At 41.5% G+C, this 23790-nt stretch overlaps 2 protein-coding genes across 4 annotated transcripts in view; one reads left to right on the forward strand and one right to left on the reverse strand.

Annotated features, from left to right (window-relative positions):
* The window catches only part of mgme1 (mitochondrial genome maintenance exonuclease 1), a 183936-nt gene that overhangs the window by 50273 nt on the left and 109873 nt on the right, over window positions 1-23790 (reverse strand). The gene's annotated exons all lie outside the window — the stretch shown is intronic.
* Window positions 1-23790, forward strand: part of snx5 (sorting nexin 5) — a 49544-nt gene that overhangs the window by 14028 nt on the left and 11726 nt on the right. For both annotated transcript variants that reach the window (XM_043696339.2, XM_087991533.1), the window contains 7 exons: window positions 7071-7181; window positions 8386-8507; window positions 8882-9005; window positions 17467-17562; window positions 19267-19372; window positions 19510-19585; window positions 22193-22232. In XM_043696339.2, the coding sequence (XP_043552274.2) occupies window positions 7071-7181; window positions 8386-8507; window positions 8882-9005; window positions 17467-17562; window positions 19267-19372; window positions 19510-19585; window positions 22193-22232 (675 nt within the window). The remainder of the gene's footprint in view (window positions 1-7070; window positions 7182-8385; window positions 8508-8881; window positions 9006-17466; window positions 17563-19266; window positions 19373-19509; window positions 19586-22192; window positions 22233-23790) is intronic.

A 23790-nucleotide genomic window follows, 5' to 3' on the forward strand; every position in this document is an offset into this window, starting at 1 on the left:
GACATCCAATCCCTGTACACCTCCATCCCCCATCACGAAGGACTTAAAGCCCTCCGCTTCTTCCTTTCCTGCCGTACCAACCAGTACCCTTCTACTGACACCCTCCGACTGACTGAACTGGTCCTCACCCTGAACAACTTCTCTTTCCAATCCTCCCACTTCCTCCAAACCAAAGGAGTAGCTATGGGCACCCGCATGGGCCCCAGCTATGCCTGCCTCTTCGTAGGATATATGGAACAGTCCATCTTCCGCAGCTACACTGGCACCGCCCCCCACCTTTTCCTCCGCTACATCGATGACTGTATCGGCGCTGCCTTGTGCTCCCACGAGGAGGTTGAACAGTTCATCCACTTTACCAACACCTTCCACCCCGACCTCAAATTCACCTGGACCGTCTCAGACTCCTCTCTCCCCTTCCTAGACCTTTCCATTTCTATCTCGGGTGACCGAATCGACATGGACATCTGCTATAAAGCGACTGACTCCCATAGCTACCTAGACTACACCACCTCCCACCCTGCCCCCTGTAACAACGCCATCCCATATTCCCAATTCCTTCATCTCCGCCGCATCTGCTTCCAGGAGGACCAGTTCCAAAACCGTACAACCCAGATGTCCTCCTTCTTCAAGGGCCGCAATTTCCTGCCAGGCGTAGTCAACGATGCCCTCCACCGCATCTCTTCCACTTCCCGCTCCTCCGCCCTTGAGCCCCGCCCCTCCAACCGCCACCAGGACAGAACCCCACTGGTCCTCACCTACCACCCCACCAACCTCCATGTACAACGTATCATCCACCGTCATTTCCGCCACCTCCAAACAGACCCCACCACCAGTGATATATTTCCCTCCCCTCCCATATCAGCGTTCCGAAAAGACCACTCCCTCCGTGACTCCCTCGTCAGGTCCACACCCCCCACCAACCCAGCCTCCACTCCCGGCACTTTCCCCTGCAACCGCAAGAAATGCAAAACTTGCGCCCACACCTCCCCCCTTACTTCCCTCCAAGGCCCCAAGGGACACTTCCATGTCCGCCACAAATTCACCTGCACCTCCACACACATCATTTACTGCATCCGCTGCACCCGATGTGGCCTCCTCTATATTGGGGAGACAGCCGCCTACTTGTGGAACGTTTCAGAGAACACCTCTGGAACACCAGGACCAACCAACCCAACCATCCCGTAGCCCAACACTTTAACTCCCCCTCCCACTCCACCAAGGACATGCAGGTCCTTGGACTCCTCCATCGCCAGACCGTGGCAACACGACGGTTGGAGGAAGAGCGCCTCATCTTCTGCCTGGGAACCCTCCAACCACAAGGGATGAACTCCGATTTCCCCAGTTTCCTCTTTTCCCCTCCCCCCACCTTGTCTCAAACTCAGCACCGCCTTCCTAACCTGCAATCTTCTTCTTGACCTCTCCGCCCCCACCCCACTCCGGCCTATCACCCTCACCTTGACCTCCCTCCACCTATCGCATTTCCAAAGCCCCTCCCCCAAGTCCCTCCTCCCTACCTTTTATCTTCGCCTGCTGGACACACTTTCCTCATTCCTGATGAAGGGCTTATGCCCGAAACGTCGATTCTCCTGTTCCTTGGATGCTGCCTGACCTGCTGCGCTTTTCCAGCAACACATTTTCAGCAACTGAAAAACTATGCCATGTTCTTCGCAGCCTGCAACACATCGATGAGGATGAGCACCTTGCCAAGAAATTCCTCGTGCTTCCACTTCTTGTTTTAAGTAACCACACCACATCAGACAGATCATTGTTCGCAGCAAATTGCCTCACCTTCAGGACAACACCATACAACCTGTCACAGTACATACTGCAAGACTTATCAGTGTCTATGCAGATAATACCACCATTACTCATGGGTCACCACCCATCCATGAATGCAGCAGGTACTTGGGCAACGTTGGCAGAGTCGCATATCTCATACGCTACAGGCAAGGATGCCTGAGGCATGGTACATTGGTGAGACCAAGCACAGGATGTGGCAACAGATGAATGGACTCCACGCAACGATCACCAGTTAGGAGTGTTCCCTCCCAGTTGGGGAACACGTCAGCAGTCTGGGATGTTCAGCCTCTGACCCTTGGGTGACATCTTCCAAGGCGGACTTCTGGTCAGGCAACAGCACAAAGTGGCCAGGCAGGGGCTGATGGGCAAGTTCGGTACCCATGGGGATGGCCTCAACTGAAACTTTGGATTCGTGTCACACTACAGATGACCCCACTGCACTATAGGAGAGGAAGCAGTGACTGCTAGTATCTCTAAGGTAAATATTGTGACTGAGGGAGGGCTTGAATTGCTCATTGGAGGACAACACATTTTCTTTGATCTTGTTTGCGTGCTCAAGAAAGGGTCATGCTGTAGAGGTGTGGGTGTTGGACTGGGGTAGACAAAGTTTAAAAATCACACAACCGGGTTACAGTCCAAGTTTATTTGGATGTAGAAGCTTTCAGAGTGCTGCTCCTTGACGTAACCAGTGGGGCAGGATCATAAGACATAGTTTATAGTAAAAGATCAGTGTCATGTAATTTAAAATGATATATTGAACAAACTTAAATTGCTGTTAAGTCGTTCATCTTTCAGAATGGGTAGCAGGTTTCAGTCCATTAATACAAAATCCTAGAATTACTTTTGAATCACATTCTTGTGATAACGTAAGGATTTCTAGTAAAACAAAGTGACATCTCTGCTGAGACCATGTGTTAAAGGTGAGGTTATTCTGTCTGTATCCCAATCCTGGGAGTCAGACTGGTTCTATTTCTGAAGTAGGAATTCATAAAATGTTATATGGACTGACTGCCTTCAGATTTTATTTTGGCATTAAATGTACAATGTATCTGCAAATTCAAATTCACCCCATAAATTTGTGTGTGTGTCTGAGAGCATGCGTATGAGGAGGGTCTGTCTGTGTGTAGTACAGAGGAGTCAGCTGTAGTGTGAATTGCTCTTGGGTTCATTTCATGTTACAGGTGACTGCACTACATTATTCTTGTGCTCTCTCTCTCTCGTGCACACAGATCCTCATATACACACGCTATCTCTGTCAGACACACCCTCCACACTCAACCATGCATACGCCTTCTCACAGGTTTATACTCTGTCACATTCGCACATGTGTGTGCACAAATAGTCTCATGCTCACTCTCTTCCCCCTCACATGCGTGTGTGCACACTAGTCTATGGGGTGAATTTGCATTTGCAGATATATTCTATTTTTCTCAGTGCTCAATCTGCAGGCAGTCAATCCATATAACACATTATAAATTCCTACTTTGGAAATAGAACCAGTCTGAGTCAAGATTGGGATACAGACAGACTCTAACCTCACACCTTTAATACATTGTTTGAGCTGAGATGTCACCTTTTTTATGTAAAACCTTAAGTTACCTTGGGACTGTGACTTGAAAGAAGTTCTGGAATTTACATGTTGATGAACCGAAACCTGCAACCCATTCTAAAAGATGAAAGACTTAACAGCAATCTAAGTGTGTTCATGACACTGAGATTTTGCTATAATTTCCACTTCTTATGATCCTGCCCCACTACTTTTGGGATGAAGGAGCAGTGCTCTGAAAGCTAGTACTTCCAAATAAACCTGTTGGACTATAAGCTGGTGTTGTGATTTTTAACAAGGAAAGGTCAGAAGATAGTGTTCGTGTATCAGGCAGATGCGTTCAGCTCTGTGGAGAGTTTGGAGCCTTGGGAGTGAGGAAGAAGTTCTCTGCATGAAAGAGACCAATGATTTGGAACTTTGATGCCAGAGTGTGTCTAAAGCGCTGATGGAAAATCACAAATGTTCACGAGCAGAGTTCCACTGATATGGAATGTGGAAAAGAAGGTCACCAATGTGTGAGACACAGATCATTTTATTGGTAATGGTTTAGAAATTAACCTTCAAGGTGAAGTCTACTTGTTTTTTGTTGAGTATCTATTATGCTTTTGTTGGAAAAAAAAACAATTTTGAAGAACTTGTGCTCGAAACATTGACTCTCCTGCTCCTTGGATGCTGCCTGAATTGCTGTGCTTTTCCAGCACCATACTTTTTGACTCTGATCTCCAGCATCTGCAATCCTCAGTTTCTCCTAATTTCCAAATATAGGCCAACTATAGGCCAAATATAAACCTGTTGGACTATAAGCTAGTGTTGTGATTTTTAACAAGGAAAGGTCAGAAGACGGTGTTCTTGTATCAGGCAGATGCATTCAGCTCTGTGGAGAGTTGGGAGCCTTGGGAGTGAGGCAAAATAAGGCAAAATGCATCAAAATGGGTATCTCTTTTGAATTCTGCGCCAAGCAGTCAACCTTCTTGCAACTGAGCATTTTATATCAGCCACTGAGCCTGCAGCTTGAGTTGTGTGGAATGAAAATTGACACTGAAAATTCTAATAAAAATGTTCAGTTAGGCCCTTCCAGGGATGAGCTTATGCATGTTATAATACTGACCAAGGTACCTAGCTGCTGAAACTGTGCTAGTTGCACCTTTTCCTAGCTTCAGGATTGTGGAAAACCTTAGTGAAATTCATGCTGACATCTGTTATGGTCTTTGGCATAATTTGGCCACTGGCCAATGTAAAATGTGCTCCTGAATGTCATTCTAATTGTGTGAGATAGAACCTTTTTTGTACAAAAAGCTGCATGGAAGAAGTCTTATGGTTTTGTAGAATTCTACCATGCAGAAAGTGGCCATTAGCCTCATCATTGTTGTTTTGAAAAAGCTGCCCAATGATTCCTCCCTTTTTTTTGAAGTTTGTGGGTTTGTTCACCAAGCCGGTGGTGTCCTGCAAATGTTTTGTTGCCTCGCTGGGTGACAATGTATCTTTAAGGTGTTGGTGGCCTGTACTGTCTCAGCTATTTCTAGTTCTGTGCAACGAGCACAGTTTCTAGTTCTGTGTTTGTATACAGGGTCCAGTTCCCTGTGTCTATTGATTAAATTCCAGTTGGAGGGCTAGGCTTCAAGGAATTCTCTGGCATGTCTCCACACAAAGATGCTTACATCGTCTCAATTGTCCTTTGTCTGTGTGGTTGGAAATGTGTGCTGGTCGTTTCTGGCAGTGGTGAACTTAGTTTGTGCACTCGCATGGTCAGTTTTCTTCCTGTTTGGCCCACGTAGTGTTTGCCCTGTTGGATGTGATTGTTGGGTCTTTTAATCTCTGAGCTGGTGGAAGGTTTACTGGTTTGTGGGCCAGTAAGGTTCCTCACTTTGCTTTTCCTGAATCCTTGCAAGTTTCCCTGAAGTATTTATTCAATTCTCTCTTCTAAGGTGTAATTGAATCATCTACATCCTTTATGTATATTTACAAACTAGTGATATATGTAGTGACCAAGTCTTGTAAAAGTTATTTGGGGGCTGGCTTGTTTGCTTTACACAGATGGGCAAAGTAGTAGCAGTGAGTTTCACGTTGATTTCAAGCTGTCTTGTCCTGTGCATGGTAAATGTTGGTTTTTGAGAGAATAAATTGTTCTTGGGTTTCAGGAAATTAGATTGCTTGATGTTTTCCCACTGCTAGAGGGCTCCATATAATATGTGCTGTAACAGATATATCTTCCAGGGGTTTTGTCTGTATGTTTGTGACAAGGTAGAATTTGCCTCTTTTAAGAGGGAGTGCTCTCTCTTGCATCAATAGTAGTAGATTTGTTAGCCCACACTTGTTGGGCAGATAACCTCACCTTATCGCCAGGGACTGACTCATACAATGGTCTAACTTAGACACATCTATGCTGGTTATGATTCTTTTTTGTGGAACAGTACCAGATTTGTCAAGGTGCAACTTAGTCTTTGGTTATCTCTCAAAATAAGAATTTATAAAATTTGAATTTGCACTCATGTAAAATCCAAAGCAGGTGTCTTTATATTTAATAACTTCTGTGGACTTGCAAAGATGGTTAGCAGAGTTCCTTGTTTTTAAAGAGGTCAGCTAAAAGGACTGTAGGGACATTTTATTATAAGTGCAGACCACCTGTCTGGGGCTGGGTTTATCATAATATCAGGTTTCAGATTTTGCTTTGGAGTTTGCTTATTTGTCTATCTTATTTGGTGATTAGCATGGGAAAGGAAAATAACTAACTTCCCAGTTCAACACTCCTGTTTCTGAAAAATCTCTTGTGGGTCTCATCTGGTGCTTGAGGTCCTGGTCCAGTCTGTACCTTGACTTGGATCCTGATAGATCCAAAAAAATTAATACTATTTCCTGAGCGGGTACATTGGCAAAGATCCTAATAACAACATCTATTTGTATTTATTGATATCCTTTGTATAACTGAACATCACACCAACAGCCCCAGCTGAAATATTCCATGCCTTTAAATTTATTTTGTTGTCAAGAATAGAGACTTCATCCAAAGTGTGGTGTTCACACAGTGAATTTCTGAAGAGGGAAGTCGTTTCTTTATCCTGTGATTTGGGTTGTTCACAGCAGTAAATGTTATGCTTTCATATTACAAGTTGTTAACCAGTCTTGCATTGTCATTGACTAAGTCTTGTCTATAATCGGTTTTGTATTTAAAAGAATCTAGTGGTGGGATCTTTAATACAAAGAAAGCATCTAATTGGCCATGTCAGGAACTGTGTAAATCAATTAAATTTATACTGTGACCCATGGGGTCATGATATTTGAGAGAAACAGTGCACTTCTCCCATCTCAGTCATAACGCAACTTAACATCCAGCATTTGTGTTTGTTTTGAAGATTTTTCAATGAGTCCTATGAATTAGCTTTATAATAATAAAAGGCTTGATGACTAGCAGAATTTGACACTGTTGCCCAGAACTGAAGATTTCACTGCAAACCACCAAGTGCAACCCTTCTGTGAAGGCTTTATTTTATTTGGTTCTGCTTATCGGGTGGCACTTACTACATCTTAAGTTTGGCAAACAATTCTGGATTTTTTTATAGTTGGGAATTGGGCATAAAGTGATGGCGGAAAATTGTTGACCTTTGAAACGTGGGTGGAGCTAGCAATTGCTGCTAACTGACAGTGGTTAAAAGTCTTTGGGCAAGAGATGAAGAACTCAATGTGCTCATGATTGGGATATGCTAACATTTGATATCTTCTCATTCAGACCACCCTGCCATCCTTCAAGAAATCTGAATTCTCAGTTACCCGGCAGCATGAAGACTTTGTTTGGTTGCATGACACCTTGGTCGAGAACGAAGATTATGCTGGTATTATTGTGAGTAGCCGAAAAACATTTAACAGTTGCTGACCATGTAACTGCATGTGATTAATGTTTCACGTGGATGCAATCCATTATTTTCTTAATGGTGAAAAAGCCAGAAAGTCTGGAAGAGCAAGATTTGTGTCCAGGTAAATATCGCTGAAAGCAAATAAATACTGACAAAGTTTAATAAAAATGGCTGAAGGAATACCTGTATTGGCATTTATTTTTATGGTGACTGCAACAAAACAGGGGAGGGAGTGACATTTCAGAGAGCCAGAGTTAGACTTCATCTGGATTTGGTTATGAATCTAATGAAGGCCTAGGAAGTTCAATGCAGATTAACCCTTTCAACTTGGCATAATTTAAAATTAAAGGGAGAATTGTATAAAGTTGACTTGTATTCCCTTGAGTTTAAAAGGCCTTTGAAATAATAAAAGGGATGAAGTAGGATAGAAACAGTGAAACGATTTCTTGGAAAAGCTAAAATCAGGAGCAACAATTTTAAAATTTGGAAGTAGGCCATTTAAAAGTGAAATTGGAAAATAGTAATCCTTTCAAAAAGGATACGGTCGGTTCTGCTATAATGTGCGTTTCTTCAGCACGAATTGGCTATAATGCGATTGAAGAATTTTAGACCGTTATTTGTAGAATATGAACTTTCCTTACCTGTGTTAGTTTAAATGGTGCTGCTATTAAGTGGTTTTCTTTAAATGTGGGGTCACACAGGAACAGAACTATTGCATTATATTGGATCTGACTGTAGTGAAAGTTTTTAACTTTGTTTCCAAAAGAATTAGTAATCTAGCAGTCAACTAAAGCTTTCTATAGATAAGCAGATTCTAGGCATTGAGGGATATAGAGCAGAGGTTCATAGTGAGAATTAAGATACAGATCTAGAGGAATAATGGAAGAAGTTCAAGGGGATGAATGACGGCTTGATGTTTTCTACTTAAATTTGTGTGTAGCTTTAATGTTCTGTATTAAAAATTTAAAAAAATGTTTGTGTTGAAACATTGAACATGGGGTTAGACAAAATTAAGTACTAAAGGGCATCAGATTTCATGTGATTTGTAATTGTTTTGGAGAAGTAGAGAATATTTGGATCTTATGCAGATGCATTTTGGGTGAGGGAACGTAAAACATACCTTTACTGAAAGTATTTATTTTGTTGAGGTCAACCTAACTTGTCTTTCCTTCTTACTCCACCTCCACTTAGATACCTCCAGCACCTGCCAAACCAGACTTTGATGTTGCAAGAGAAAAGATGCAAAAGCTGGGTGAAGGGGAAGGCTCCATGTCGAAAGAGGAATTTAATAAAATGAAGCAAGAACTTGAAGCGTAAGCGATTGAGAAAAATGTCATCCTTTGATTTGTGACAAGTCCAATCTCAGCTGTTACACTCCAGTTGGAGTACAAGCAGAGATGGGAGCTGGTTTTAAATCTAATGCAAGGACAGGGAATAGGCTGACTAACTGTGATTTTTCTTGTTGAAGTATGACTGCTGTTTGCATTAAATTTGGTCAGAAATTGAGTACAATTTTTAAGATGCTGTTTTAAAACCAAATTTTGCCCAAGAATTGTTGATTTTGTAAATATGACCTAGTCATTATTTTCACTCAGTCAAACATTTAATTTATGCAACAATTAGAATCAATAATTTGTGATTATCTAGTATAACTGATTCTCACTCTTCCTCTTTTTTTTGGGTTTAGGGAGTACTTGGTTGTCTTTAAAAAGACTGTGTCCATCCATGAAGTCTTCCTTCAGAGACTTGCAGTTCACAGTGTGTTGGGCAAAGACCATAACTTCCACGTTTTCCTGGAATACGACCAGGATGTAAGGCACTTAAAAATGACACTTTCTTCCTTGAAAGCCTCTGAGGCAGAATGTTCTATCCTTGGCTTTATTTTTGGGTGGGAGGAATGTTGATAGTGAGAAGTGAGAGTTAATGCAGTTTCTCTAAACCAAGGTTCAAAAATCAATGACAACCAGTAGTTTCGTTTCAGATTGATAGTACTGCAGGAAATTTCTTGGTCAGAACAGGTTTTAATTTAAATCTGACATGCTTTGATCTACAGAAGGAATTACTAACTTTAACACTTCTGCACAATGTAGTCCTATCCACTTCGCTGATGCATTAGCTTTTATTCATAATTGTTCCTTTGCCTCTTCGAATAATGCTGCACAAAGGCTAATTGTGCCATAACAAGAGTTCTCTTTAAAGGCTATCCAATTAGTCTCACCCCATGCTCTTTCTCCCTTCCTCTGCAAATGTCCCTTCTCAAGTATAATTAAGCAGTTCAAACAATTCCATCTACTGTGCTTGCATCAGCATATTCCAGATCATTGTGATGTACTGTTTTTTTAACAAAAAAAACCCCTGGTTTTCAACGAACCAAAAAATTGAAAACTGGATGCTGGAAATCAGGAACAAAAAGAAATAGAAATTGCTGGAAAATCTCAGCAAATCTGGCAGCAGCATTTGTGGAGAGAAAACAATTATCGTTTCAGGTCCAGTGACTCTTATTCAGAACTGATAGCAAGGAAAGGGTTGGTATTTATGTGGAAGATGTGGTGGGGAGAAGGGTGGAGTAAATAAAAGGAGATAGACAAAGTGGCTAAAGGTCAGTCTGGGAGAATGAATAGCTGCTAATGGGAGTGATTAGCTAACAATGGGTTGTGTGCACAGACTGAGTGACCACCTTGCAGAACACCTATGTTCTGTCTGCAAAAATGACCCAAGCTTCTAGTTGCTTCCCACTTCAACCTGCTGTGTTTCCTGGCCAACACCATTGTCTCAGGCTTGCTGCAGTGCTCCAGTGAAGTTCAGTGCAAGCTGGAAGAACAGCACCTCCTTTTCCACTTGGAAACTGTGCGAACTCCCAGACTCTATACAGAGTTAAACAATTTTAGGGCTTGAGCAACTTCACCCATGTTCTTACCCCAACCCCATCACGTGGACTGCTACCACACACAACCCATTGTCAGCTATTAATCCCCATTAGCTATTCATTCTCCCAGACTGACCTTTTATCTACTTATTTGTCTGTCCAATTGTTTCTCTCTTTTGGGCTCCATCTCCACTTATCATTTCTATTCTCCCTCCTACCCCCACTACATCCTCAAAAAAATACCATCAGTACTGAAGAAGGGTTACTGCTTGAAGCGCTAACTCTGATTAGTCTCCACAGGTGCTGTCAGACCTACTGAGTTGTTCCAGTAATTTCTGTTTTTGCTCATAGCTGTGACTCTGGTGATTTTTGTAGTTATTGCTTTCTAAATTTGTTTTGCTGGGAAAAACATGCTTTTAGTAATTTCAGGTACTGTTTATATTGGAGGGAGTTAGCAGGAGAAGAAACATTTTAAGTGCTGTAGCTCTCCATACCAGTCTAACTAGTCTACTGACTATGAACTAATCTAATTGATGTCGAAGAGTGTGGTACTAGAAAAGCACAGCCGGTCAAGTAGTATCTGAGGAGCAGGAGAATTGATGTTTCGGGCACGTGCCCTTCATCAGGAATGAGGCTTGTGGGCCTAGAGGTCTGAGAGAGAGGTGGGCGGGGCGGGGGTGGGGGAAGGTAGCTGGGAATGTGATAGGTAGATGAAGGTGGGGGAGAACGTGATAGTTTGGAGAGGAGGGTGGAGCAGATAGGTGGGAAGGAAGATGGACAGGTAGGACCATTCGAGAGGGCGGTGCTGGGTTGGAAGGTTTATACTGGGATAATTAGTGGTGTACTGCAAGGATCTGTTTTGGGGCCACTGCTGTTGATCTTTTTATAAATTAATTAGATAAGGGTGTAGAAGGATGGGTTAGTAAATTTGTGGATGACACCAAGGTCAGTGGAGTTGTAATAGTGCTGAAGGATGTTGCAAGTTACAGAGGGACATAAGCTGCAGAGGTGGGCTGAGAGGTGGCAAATGGAGTTTAATGCAGAAAAGTGTGAGGTGATTCACTTTGGAAGTAGTAACAGGAATACACAGTACTGGGCAATTGATAGGATTCTTGGTATTGTAGATGAGAAGAGAATCTTGGTGTCCAGGTACATAGATCCAGGTTGATAGGTTTGTTAAGGCATACAGTGTGTTACTTTTATTTATAGGGATTGAGTTTCGGAGCCATGAGGACTTGCTGCAGCTGTACAAACCGCTGGTGCGGCCACACATGGTGTATTGCATACAGTTCTGGTCACCGCATTACAGGAAGGATGTGGAAATGTTGGAAAGGGTTCAGAGGAGATTTACTAGGATGTTGCCTGGTATGGAGGGAAGGCTGAGGGACTTTATGCTGTTTTCGTTAGAGACAAGAAGGTTGAGAGGTGACTTAAATGAGACACAGAAGATAATCAGAGGATTAGCTAGGTGGACAGTGAGAGCCGTTTTCCTCAGATGATAGTTAGCATGAGGGGACATGGTTTTAAATTGAGGACTGATTGATATAGGACAGATGTCGGAGGTAGTTTCTTTACGCAGTAGGAGGGGTGTGGAATGCACTGCCTGCAACAATAGTAGACTCACCAACATTAAGAGCATTTAAATGGTCATTGGATAGGCATATGGACGAGAATGGAATAGTGTAGGTTAGATGTGCTTCAGATTGGTTTCACAGGTCGGCGCAACTTCGAGGGCTAAAGGGCCTGTACTGTACTGTTATATTCTATGTTCTAAATGTTCTAGAGGTAAATTACTTGCTGCAGGATTCCTAGCCTTTGACCTGCTCTTGTAGCCGCAGCATTTATATGGCTAGTCTATATGGTCATTCTAATCCCATTTTCCAGCACTTTGCTCATAGCCTTGTAAGCTTTGGCATTGCAAGTGCACACCCAAATATTTATGAAACGTTATGAAAGTTTCTGCCTCAACAGGCAGAGAGTTCCACATTCTCACCACAGTCTGCCTGAATTTTCTCATATTTCCTCTCAACCTACTGCTCCTAAGCTTTAAAACTGCCCTGGTTATCGAGCCCTCCAACCAAGGAAAAGTTCCTTCCTGTCTACCCTGCCAATAGTTGTGTATGCTATGTTGTTTCTGATGTCTTAGTCAATGTCTAGTTTAATTCCTCCTTCCCTTTCTAGTGGTAGATAGAACAGGGTGGCTTGTTAGGCCATTTCAAAGGTTAGTAAACCACACGTCTTCGAGTCATAGAGATGTACAGCATGGAAACAGACCCTTCGGTCCAACCTGTCCATGCCGACCAGATATTCCAACTCAATCTAGTCTCACCTGCCCATATGCACCCGGCCCATATCCCTCCAAACCCTTCCTATCCATAAACCCATGCAGATGCCATTTAAATGTTGCAATTGTACCAGCCTCCACCACTTCCTCTTGCAGCTCATTCCATACGCATGCCACCCTCTGTGTGAAAAAGCTGTCCCTTAGGTCTCTCTTATATCTTCCCCTCTCACCCAAACTTATGCTGTCTACTCTGGACTCCCCCACCCCAGGGAAAAGACTTTGTCTATTTATCCTATGCATGCCCCTCATGATTTTATAGACTTCTATAAAGTCACCCTTCAGCCTCTGCGCCAGGGAAAACAGCCCACCCAAACCTCTCCCTACAGCTCAAATCCTCCAACTCTGGCAACATCCTTGTAAATTTTTTCTGAACCCTTTCAGGTTTCACAGCATCCTTCTGATAGGATGACCAGAATTGCACGCAATATTCCAACAGTGGCCTAACCAATGTCCTGTACAGCCGCAACATGACCTTCCAATTGCTGTACTCAATACTCTGGCCAATAAAGGAAAGCGTACCAAACGCCACCTTCACTATCCTATCTACCTGTGACACCGCAGGCCAGTGTGTGCAAGGACAGCTGGTTCCTTACATCGGAAGGATGTTTGTGAATCATTTGGGGTTTTACAACAATCCAAGGATGGTTTTACAAAGAACAGTACAGCACAGGAACAGGCCATTCAGCCCACCAAGACTACATCAACACGTGATACCTTTCTAAACTTAAAAACCTTTTGCCTCTGTGGTCTGTATCCCTCTAGTCCCTGTACATTCATATCTATTAAGATGCCTCTTAAGCATTGCTATTGTATCTGCTTCCACCAATTCTGCTGGTAGTGCATTTCAGACACTTTCCACCCTTTGAGTTTAAACAAAAAACAAACTCGCTTTTACCTTAAACCTATGTGCCCTAATAACTGATATTTCTACCTTGGGAAAATGACTCCAATTATTCACTCTATTTGTGCGCCTCATGGTTTTATAACATTGTCAGGTTGTGCCACTTCCTTGGTTAAATGAAAACAAACCAGTTGTTGTTAATATCCTCCAGACCAGGTAACATTCTGGTAAACAGTTTCTGTACCCTCTCCAAAGCCTCCCCCACCTCCTTGTGTGGTGGCCAATCCTGTACACAGTATTCCAAATGTGGCTTAACTAAAGTTCTATACAGCTGCAAAATGACTTGCTAACTTTTTACTTTATGCCCTTTTGTAGGCAAGTATGCTGTTTTCTTGATTACCTTCTCCACCTGCGTGGCCACTTTCAGGAACCTGTGGATCCATATTCCTAGATCCCTCTGGTGCTACTAAAAGTTCTGACATTTGCTGCATACTTACATCCTGCTTTAGATGTTCCAAAATGCATCACTTTGCCTTTATCTATATTGAACTCCATTATTTTGTGGCTGTCATTTGACATTTTTTAAGGCAAGATTTTTATTGAATTTAAATTACCACACCTTGCAGTGGTGGGATTGAAACCTCAACACAACCTGGCTCTCTGGATTACTAGTCCAAAGGCAATACCACTAGGCCATCACCACCTCTAGTACGGTGGTCAAAGAACCTGGCATTGGGAATGTTGTCCCACAGAGAACCACTGTCCTGTCCTTATTGCCAAACCCCTCTTTCCCTCACTCCTTCCACCATCACTCACCCAGGATCTAGCAACAATAGTAGGCTTTTAGTAGTGCTGTACCAGTAACAGCTGCAATTTCCTCGATAACACTGTTCAGTAGAGCTTCTGGCCTTTAGTCTGCAGGTAGGATGTCTGCTCCAGGGTCCTTTATCCTGACAGAAGGCTTTACACCGGCCTTTCTTGTGTCTAGGTGGTATATGGTGTGACAGGCCTTCTGAAACGGGTCAACACAGCTTTCCAATCAATAGTTGCAACTCCTGTCACCTCTTTCAGAATCTAGTGATTTTGTTTGAAACTGCAGTTAAAAGGCTGCTATATTAATCCTTGAATTGATCAATGGTATCTGCAGCCTAGAAGAGCAAATGCACTGTCTAAAAGCCAATAAAACGACAGGCCCTTGTGTCAAATCTTTCTTCGTCATCCCCTGGGAATCTCGTTCTAATGCTGCTTGATTATTTAATGGTATCTTAAGAATTCTGTTCTTGACTTGCGTGCCAAGAATGCCAATCTGACTGCATTGTTAAAACTAACATCTTAATATATGGTGAATTACAGGCAGTCAAGTCTATCACTATACATCTGTCGGACTTAAATATTGTACTTGTATGCAAATGTTGGCAGGGAGGAAACATTTATTTAAAAGTTGAATGTAATGAGTAACATTAAGATTCTATCACATCAATCCAAGTAGATGGCATGTTTGAAAGCTTGGCTGATCGTCAAGGGGTATGTAATGAGCAATTATTTTCACTTATTGAATTGGCACCAACTGACAAACCTGTGCAACTCGGTGGGGACCTTCAAAAAGCAAATTATTTCAGAGCACTGCACAGTGGGTGTTTTCAACTATTTATACCAACAATTAAATGGTATCTGTATGAATTTTACTCCTTGATACCGAGAGCACAATATTAGAGCATTTAAAGGTTCTGCTATCTGAACGTGCACTGCATTAATAAGGCTGGCATACATTAGCTAATTCTTGCTCAAGAATATGCTAATGGGTTACTTCCTTAAGCTTTTTAAAAATATATCTATATATAAATACTCAGTGGCTTTTTAGGCCTGTCAGATACGTAGTCACCCACATAGCGTGCCTGGTGTGAACCAGACTAGCAGGGGATGGCAAGTTCTCTTTTGTGGCTCATTGGAAGCAGTTTAACCTGTTGAGGTTATGGGTTCAGGTCTCTTGCTAACACAGTGCAGCACTAGTGAATGTTACCCTTTAAATAAGACATTAATCCCTCTCCTACTGTCACTCCATCTGAGCTATTCAAAGAGGAGATGGGAGCTCTGTACCTGCTCCTGGCCCATATTTATTCTTCAACTGAAACCACTAAGCACATTATCTGGTGATTTGTCATTGAGAGAGGTAGCTTTGCAGAAATTGGTTGCCATGTTTTCATACTACATAAGTGACTACCGAACACTTAATAGGAAAAGTGTGGAGCTTGAAGGATCATAACAAGCATCACAGACGTGCAAGGTCTTTCTTTTCAGTGTAGATATTGGATTTTTATAATAATTCAGCACCTTTCCTTAGTTTTGCAACTTAACCAGGGCAAGATTGAAATTCTGTTTCAGAATCTTGAGCATAATCATTTGTTACTCGTGGAATTATTCTTTGGCTGAAACTGAAGAAAATCAGAAAAGCAGAGAGTAATGGTAAGTGACAGTGTTTTTCAGACTGGCAGCAAATATAGTGGTGTCACTAGCAGTTGGTATTAGGACCACTGTACTCTGCTTTGTATTCATAACCTGGACTTGAGTACACTGGGCGTAATTTTAAAATTTTGCAGCTTGTATAAAACTTAAAATGTAATAAACAGTGAAGATAGTAGATAATTTAGGAAGTGTAGCCTATTGAGGTCAGGCACATAGCTATTGAAATTTAAGAGGGAAGTGTGATGTAATATGTTTTAGTAGGAAGAATGAGTGGGGCAATATGAACTTAATGGTAGGATTTTAAAGCTCGTGCAGGAATCTAGAAACTTTGGGGTATATGTCCCAGCATTCTGGTGTACAAGTTGAGAAGACTTAAGAAATATGGGATTCTTCACTTTATTAATAGTGAGAAAAAGTGTAAACATTAAGTAGTTATGCTCACTAGTTTGGTTTCAACTAGGGTAATGTTCAATTCTACTTTAGGAAGTATGTGTAAGCCTTGGAAATGGAGGAGAGATATTAGTTGTGGGATTTCAGTTATGTGGAGAGAATGCAACTAATTCTGCACTTGAGGGAAAAGTTGAGATTTGATAAAAGTATGCAAAATTGAATGTTTTGATACATTAGAAAAGAAGCTACTTGCTACAAGCATCAGTTGACAGTCCAAGGACACTGATTTTTGCAAGTGTTTGGTAAAAGAATTCAATGCAATTCAAAGTTGTTTTTTAAAACGCTATCAAGTTTAATGTAGAATGCTCCCAGTGACTTTTGAAAGGAAATAGGATACTTACTTGATTGGGAGAGGTGGGTGGAAATTGCATAGCTATTGGGATAGAGCTCAGAAATGAGATGTCTTGGATGACTGAATCAATTAGTCAGTACAAGCACAATAGGCAGAACGGCCTGCTTCACATTGCATCATTTTGTGATTTCCTTCAGTTAGTGCTTTTGTTATTTTTGAAAAATATACAGTAATTATAACACCGAAGGAAGCCATTCGACACATTGTGCTAGTTCTTTTAAACAGTTGACCAGTTAGTCCCAGTATTCCCGCCCAGCAATATTTTTCTGTCTATATAGTGATTCACTTGAAATGAGTTTTTTTTTAGAAAGACATTTGAGGATTGACAGGTCTACTCTACTGTTAACTTGACAAATTAATGCTAACATTATTTAATACCTATGTATAATTTCATAAGTTGGGGCTGTAGACCTCATGTTTAATCAACAAAGTTGTTGAAAATACCAGACAATCTTAGCAGGCCTGACCACATGTGAGATTTGAAACTGGGTTAATGTTTCAAGTCTGACTGTTCTTCAGAACCAAGGAATCCTATTAATCCTGTTATTCTGTCCACAGATGTGGCCAGACCTGCTGAGGCTCTCCAGCATTTTCTCTCTTTATTTCAGATTTCTAGCATCTCAGTGTATGCTTTTGTTACAGTGAGATGATATTCTGGGCTTAAAAATACATGATGTCTGTTTCTGCCAGTACCTAATAACTTCAAGTTTCATCCTCAAAAATAAGTGGTGATTTCATAGATGAACAGAGTGGGAGGGATCTCATGCCAGTTTTTGAATCTGTCTAATCTGTGCTAATGTTTCTAAGCACATCCTGTAAACTGAGCTTCCGCTGTCTCCTGGAAAAAGCTGTTCTCAAGCTCAAAGTCCTTCAGGTCCTCAACTTTCCCCTATTCAAGTAAATCATTGCTAGTTTGTATTTGACCTGATTATAACTACCTTCTGTTTGTATCTTAGCTAAGTGTCCGAAGGAAGAACACAAAAGAGATGTTTGGTGGATTTTTGAAGAGTATGATGAAAAGTGCTGATGAAGTACTCGTCTCTGGAGCCAGGGTAACTTTGGCATTAACTCTTAAGGAGTATAGAAATTTGGGATATAAATATAACTTTGATAATGCCATTTATATTCAGAAAAAACTTAAATTTATAAGACAACATTTTTTTGACAAGCTAGTGTCAACTTCTGAGTGACATTTTTGAGGTTGTTAAAATCCATCCTGTCATAGGCTTGAAGGGCCAAATAGAAAACTACTGTTTCTGTTTTCTGTTTCTAATTGCCTCACTATCACAGCTGCCATATCAGTGACTGGTTGCCACCAATTCCACCCACAAAAGTAGGACAAAAGTATATTAACCTCTATGGACATGACCATGACCTTCTGCACACTAAATTAATGAAATTTATCAATCCATCAAAAATAAGCTAATATAAACCTGCCTCTCGCATCTCCATTTTAAAAACTTCCTCCTCTCAGGTTAAACCTGTACCCTCGACTATTTAAGCCCAGACATTTGTGAACAAGATTCTGTGCCTCTCACTAGTTTTATATACCTCTATCAGATCACCCCTCAGCCTCTTACTGCATTTAATTATTAGTATTTACAGCACCAAATTAGATCAATTTTTTGCTTCACAAGCCTCTTCCCATTCCTTTTCATCTGACTTTACAATCTTTCCTCCTATTCCCTTCTCCCTTCTGTTTATCTCACTTCACTTAATCTAACTGTGCCAGCATATTCAAGCAAAGGCTTGAATAAAGCAGGACAATGCCAACAGATCTCATGGGTCAAATGTACTGTTTCTGTGCTGCTAAATGCTATACAATGTAGATTGAGCAGCATTCCACTGTGGTTTAGCAATTTGACTGCCAGAACTGTCTGAAGTGGATATCTTTGGAATATGCATGCCCAGTTTAGGCCCTAATGAAGGGAGAAAGTGAGGACTGCAGATGCTGGAGATCAGAGTTGAGAATGTGGTACTGGAAAAGCGCACAGATCTGGCAGCAGCTGAGGAGCAGGAAAGTCAACGTTTCAGGCTTATGTCCGAAACGTTGATTCTCTTGCTCCTCTGCTGCCTGACCTGTGCTTTTTCAGCACCACACTCTTGAAGAGTTTCTAATGAAGCCTGGTTTCCCACATCAGTTTGGAACTTTAGCACCTGTAGTCAAGGCTGTTTCAAGAGGAGAATTCTGATATGCACTGTTTTAATGTGGGTCATAGAAATGGGCATAGGACATGCTGCTTTTTCATGAATATTCTATCATTCAAGTCTTAGTTATGGTAAATCTAACTTCTCTCCTGTTTGGTTCCATTGTGCTTGATTGACTGTTGCTAGGCAAAAACTATCTCCCTTCATTCTGAAATAAATTTATATGACCATTGAACTTTAAAGTTGAGATGTCTGTGGGGTGGGGTTTTGAGATTTCCACTTGTCTTTTAGCAGAACATCTTGACATCTCACTTGAATGGACTTATTCTAATTTTATGCTTGACACTCGGGTCATAATTTATAATATGCAAAATTCAATTCAAAGTGGCTAGAATGTGGAACTTGTTACCTCCTCAAGTGGTTGAGGAGCATAGACTGAATGCAGTTAAGATGGAAATGAGAGAAACAAGTGTTGGGGACACTTTAGATGTAATAATGAGAGGAGACTTGTGTCAAGCACAAAACTGACCCAAACCTGTTGGGTGCGCAGTCGTCTACTGTACCATACATGTTTCTTAAAGTAACCTTTTTTATTTTCCTTTGTGCAGGATGCCGATGAGTTCTTTGAACATGAGAAGACATTTCTTGTAGAATATGGCGTCAAAATTAAAGACTCAGCAATAAAGGCAGAAAAAATGACTAGAGTTCACAAAAGTATGTGTCAGTCTGCCTGTTTATATTTCACTAGCTTTTGTTTTATAAATAGCTTTTATGCAGTTTTCTTCTTTTTAAAAAAAAAAGAGTTGACTGCCAACTCTGCTTGTTTTGATTGGCGCTGTCTCTTTCTCCAGATGTTTCTGATGATTACCTTAGTTTATCCTCTTCCTTGAATGAACTTGCAATAGACAATAAAGCTCCACTGAACAAGTAAGTCCTTTTCTCATCTACATGATCATCCTGGTTGAGCCTGAGAAGTGATGTTCCTTCATTGCAAACTCCCACAGACTTATTTCTTTTTCCTTTTTTAAAAAAGAAATGAAGTATTTTCAGATGCCCTGCAGTAGCATTATCTACTTGTCTCTAGTCAAGAAGGTAGTGAGATGAGCTTCTGCCTTGAATCATTGCAGTCTGTGTGGTGAAGGCACTTCAATAATCCCATTCGGTAGATGTTCAAGGATCTTAACCAGCAATGCTGTAACAATTGCAATGTATAGTGTGGCTTGTCAGAATTGGTGATGGTATTACCATGTAATTGTTGTCCTTGTCCTGTTTGGTTCTTTTGAGGTATGTAGAGAGTGTTGTCCCAATTATTGTAGTATGTCCTGTAGACAATGTACATTGCTGATGATGAAAGGTTATGGATGTTCAAGATAGATGGGCTAGCAATCAAGCATTGAGGTTTTTTTGCCCTAAAAGTTGCAAGTATAAAAGTGCCTCAACTGTAAGGAGACTTTTTTGAAGGAGCTTTAGAGTTTGGGTGACCTGATTTGGGAAAAAGCAAGCTAGGTTAGAACATTACAGTGCAGTACAGGGCCTTCTGCCCTCTGTGCCAACCTGTGAAACCAATCTGAAGCCCATCTGACCTACACTATTCCATTCTCGTCCATATGCCTATCCAATGAGCATTTAAATACTCTTAAAGTTGGCAAATCTACTATTGTTGCAGGCAGGGCATTCCATGCCCCTACTATTGTCTGAGTAAAGAAAATGCCTCTGACATCTGTCCTATATCTATCACCCCTCAATTTAAAGCCATGTCCCCTCATGCTAGCCATCTCAAACTGAGGAACAAAACTTCCCACTGTCCATCCTATCTAACCCTCTGCTCATGTCTCTTTTAAGTCACTTCTCAACCTTCTCTCTAACAAAAATAACCTTGAGTCCATGAGTCTTCATAAGACCTTTCATCCATACAGGGCAACATCTTAGTAAACTTTCTCTGAACCCTTTCCAAAACTTCCACATCCTTCCTATAAACGTGGTGACCAGAACTGTAAGCAATATTCCAAGTGCAGCTGTACAAAACTCTGGTGCAGCTGCACCATGACCTCGTGGCTCTGAAACTCAATCCCTCCACCAATAAAAGCTAACACACTGGAGGCCGCCTTAACAGTCCTATCAACCTGGATGGCAACTTCCAGGGATCTTTGCACATGGTAAGATTCTTGGTGGTGTAGATGAGCAGAGAGACCACGATGTCCATTAGCCCAGTACTCTTTTTATTTCTGTTGCTCCTTCCAAAGTGAATCACCTCACACTTCTCCACATTAAACTCCATTTGCCACCCCTTGGCCCAATGCTGCAGCTTATCTATGTCCCTCTATCTGCAACATCCTTCGGCACTATCTACAACTCCACCAACTTTAATGTCATCCGCAAATTTACTTACCCATCCTTCTATGCCCTCATCCAAGTCATTTATACAAATTACAAACAGCAGTGGCCCCAAAACAAATCCTTGCGGTACACCCAGGACCCAGGATGAGCATTACCATCAGCCACCACCCTCTATTGTCTTTCAGCTAGCCAATCTCTGATCCAAACACCTAAATCACCCTCAATCCCATGCCTCTGTATTTTGTGCGAAAGCCTGCTGTGGGGAATCTTATCAAAAGCCTTACTGCAATCCATATGCACCACATCAATCACTTACCCCCATCCACGTGTTTGGTCACCTTCTCAAAGAACTCTATAAGGTTTGTGAGGCACGACCAACCCTTCTCAAAACTGTGTTGACTATCCTTAATTAACTTATTCCTCTCCAGATGATAAATTCTCTCTCTCCTATAACCTTTTCCAACACTACTCAGAACTAAAGTAAAGCTCGCTGGTCTGTAATTGCCAGGGTTGTCTCTACTCCCCTTCTTGAACAAGGGGACAACATTTGCTATCCTCCAGTCTTGTGACACTCATCCTGTAGACAATGATGACATAAAGATCGAAGCCAAAGGCTCTGCAATCTCCTCCTGCTTCCCAGAGGATCCTAGGATAAATCCCATCCAGCCCAGGGGAGTTATTTATTTTCATACTTTCCAGAATTGCTAACACCATCTTGTGAACCTCAATCCCGTCTAGTCTAGTAGCCTGTATCTCAGTATTCGCCTCGACAACATTGTCATTTTCCAGTATGAATACTGATGGAAAATATTCATTTAGCGCTTCTCCTATCTCTTCAGACTCCATGCACAACTTAAAAGGTGTCTAAGTAGAATTACAAAGGGGGAAGTGAGCTGGAAGGTTCATGGTATACAGTACAGAAGAGGTCCTTCAGCCCATCAAATCTATGCCACCAATCATTCTGCATAATAATTAGAGAGCAAGAATTTGGGGCTTGAAAGTTGGTCCTCTGTGATATGTGTAGCATAGACAGCATTCAGCAGGTTTAAATTGGAAGTGGCAAGTGTTTGTCTTTTAATTTTTATATTCATTACCAGGTCAACCCTTTTGTATCAAACAAAATTATTTTTCTCTTCAACAATAATGTGAGGACTACAAATCATTCTTAATGAATGAAAATGTGATTTCTCTTTCTAGCTACTACATGAAGCTTTCAGACGTGTTTGAAAAGCTCAGGGTAAGTCTGGATTATTTCAGTGCTAATTAAAAAATAATTGCAAACAATAACTTGGACGTAAGTTTAAAAGTTGCATGTTATCCATAGGGATTCACTATTGTTTTGTAGTGCTTTGCTTAAGGAAAAGGGTGCATCTGTCCCACTATTCTGGTAGCTGACAGGTGACCTATAACAGAGCATTTGACTTGGAAGGAGTAGGCTATTTGGTCCTTCCAGTATGCTCCACAAGAGTTGTAAGTCTTAGCTCCATATCTATGATACCCTTGACCAAACTAATCTGTCAAGCTACAAATATTGGATGATGAGATTTGCTTTTCTTGCCACAACCTTCTTAATGATTTTAGGAATTGATGTCAATATGTTGGCTGGTACTTCAGTGTTACATAAAGGTGAGATCACAATGAGCAGATGATGGTTTGAATAATAACTTCAGATGAAGCAACTCCTTTGCTAGTTCACTTATTTTTGAATAATGTTACTAAAAATCTCAAACTTTGATTGTATTAATCTGAATTTTCACAAGTATTGCTGTCATTGGAAAATCTCTACTTCATGAATTTTTCATTCGCTTAACTGGGCAAACCAATTAAGTGATATGGTTTCTTGATTGATTTGAGAAATTTAGTTTTCCGGTTATTTATTCACATCCTCGCTGAGAGTCAACGAGCAGTTGTTGTAACATTGGAGTTAGTGAAATCCTCAAAGATGGCAAGAGTTAATTTACTGCTAATTTTTTTTTGCCATCTTTCACTTTGTAAGTTGCAGAGCAGTTACTGAGAAATCCTTTAGTGAGCCTTCGTGGCTTGTGAAAATCAAAAAATGCAAATGAGTTATAAGTTGCAGGATGCAATGAGAATATTGAAGGGTTTAAATGTTTTTGGTCTGATGCAGTAGTTTTGTAATCCCTGTTGAATCTGGACAGAACAATTTGTAGGAATAATAACCATGGTTACTGTAGTCTCCTGGACTTGATTTCCATCTCCTGAGGTTTTTGCCTATTTGTGTCTGGGTTCTTATCTGTTTTCGCCTTTCCTGGGAGGTTCCTTTGCCTCCACATGGCTAGTGGGCTAATGTGGTGCTTCAGGCATCTCAACAAATGGGGCAGGCATTTCTCTGTTATGCATGTCATTTTAAAAGGCTAAGCTTTGTTTCCTGACTCAAGGGAGGAAAAAGCTGAGGAACATGCAAAGTAATTGGAAAGAGCCAAGGAAGACCATGCGAAACGTCAGCTGCACTGAAGATGTGCCATGTCCATTTAGGGAAGGAGACCATTTGGCCATCACATCTGCTGCAATCAATGAAGATCTGATGACACTAGCCCCATTTTCCAGCTCGAGGCCCATACCTGTGGAACCTATGGCAATGCAAGTGAGCGCAGCAGGTCAGGCAGCATCCAAGGAGCAGGACAATCGACGTTTCGGGCATAAGCCCTTCAGGAAACAGGGCTTATGCCCGAAGTGTCGACTCTCCTGTTCCTTGGATGCTGCCTGACCTGCTGTGCTTTTCCAGCAACACATTTTTCAGCTCTGATCTCCAGCATCTGCAGTCCTCACTTTCT

This window comes from Chiloscyllium plagiosum, unplaced genomic scaffold, assembly GCF_037043375.1.
Source record: "Chiloscyllium plagiosum isolate Xiang-an unplaced genomic scaffold, Cpla_swu_hap1 HiC_scaffold_10, whole genome shotgun sequence".
NCBI lineage: Eukaryota > Metazoa > Chordata > Chondrichthyes > Orectolobiformes > Hemiscylliidae > Chiloscyllium > Chiloscyllium plagiosum.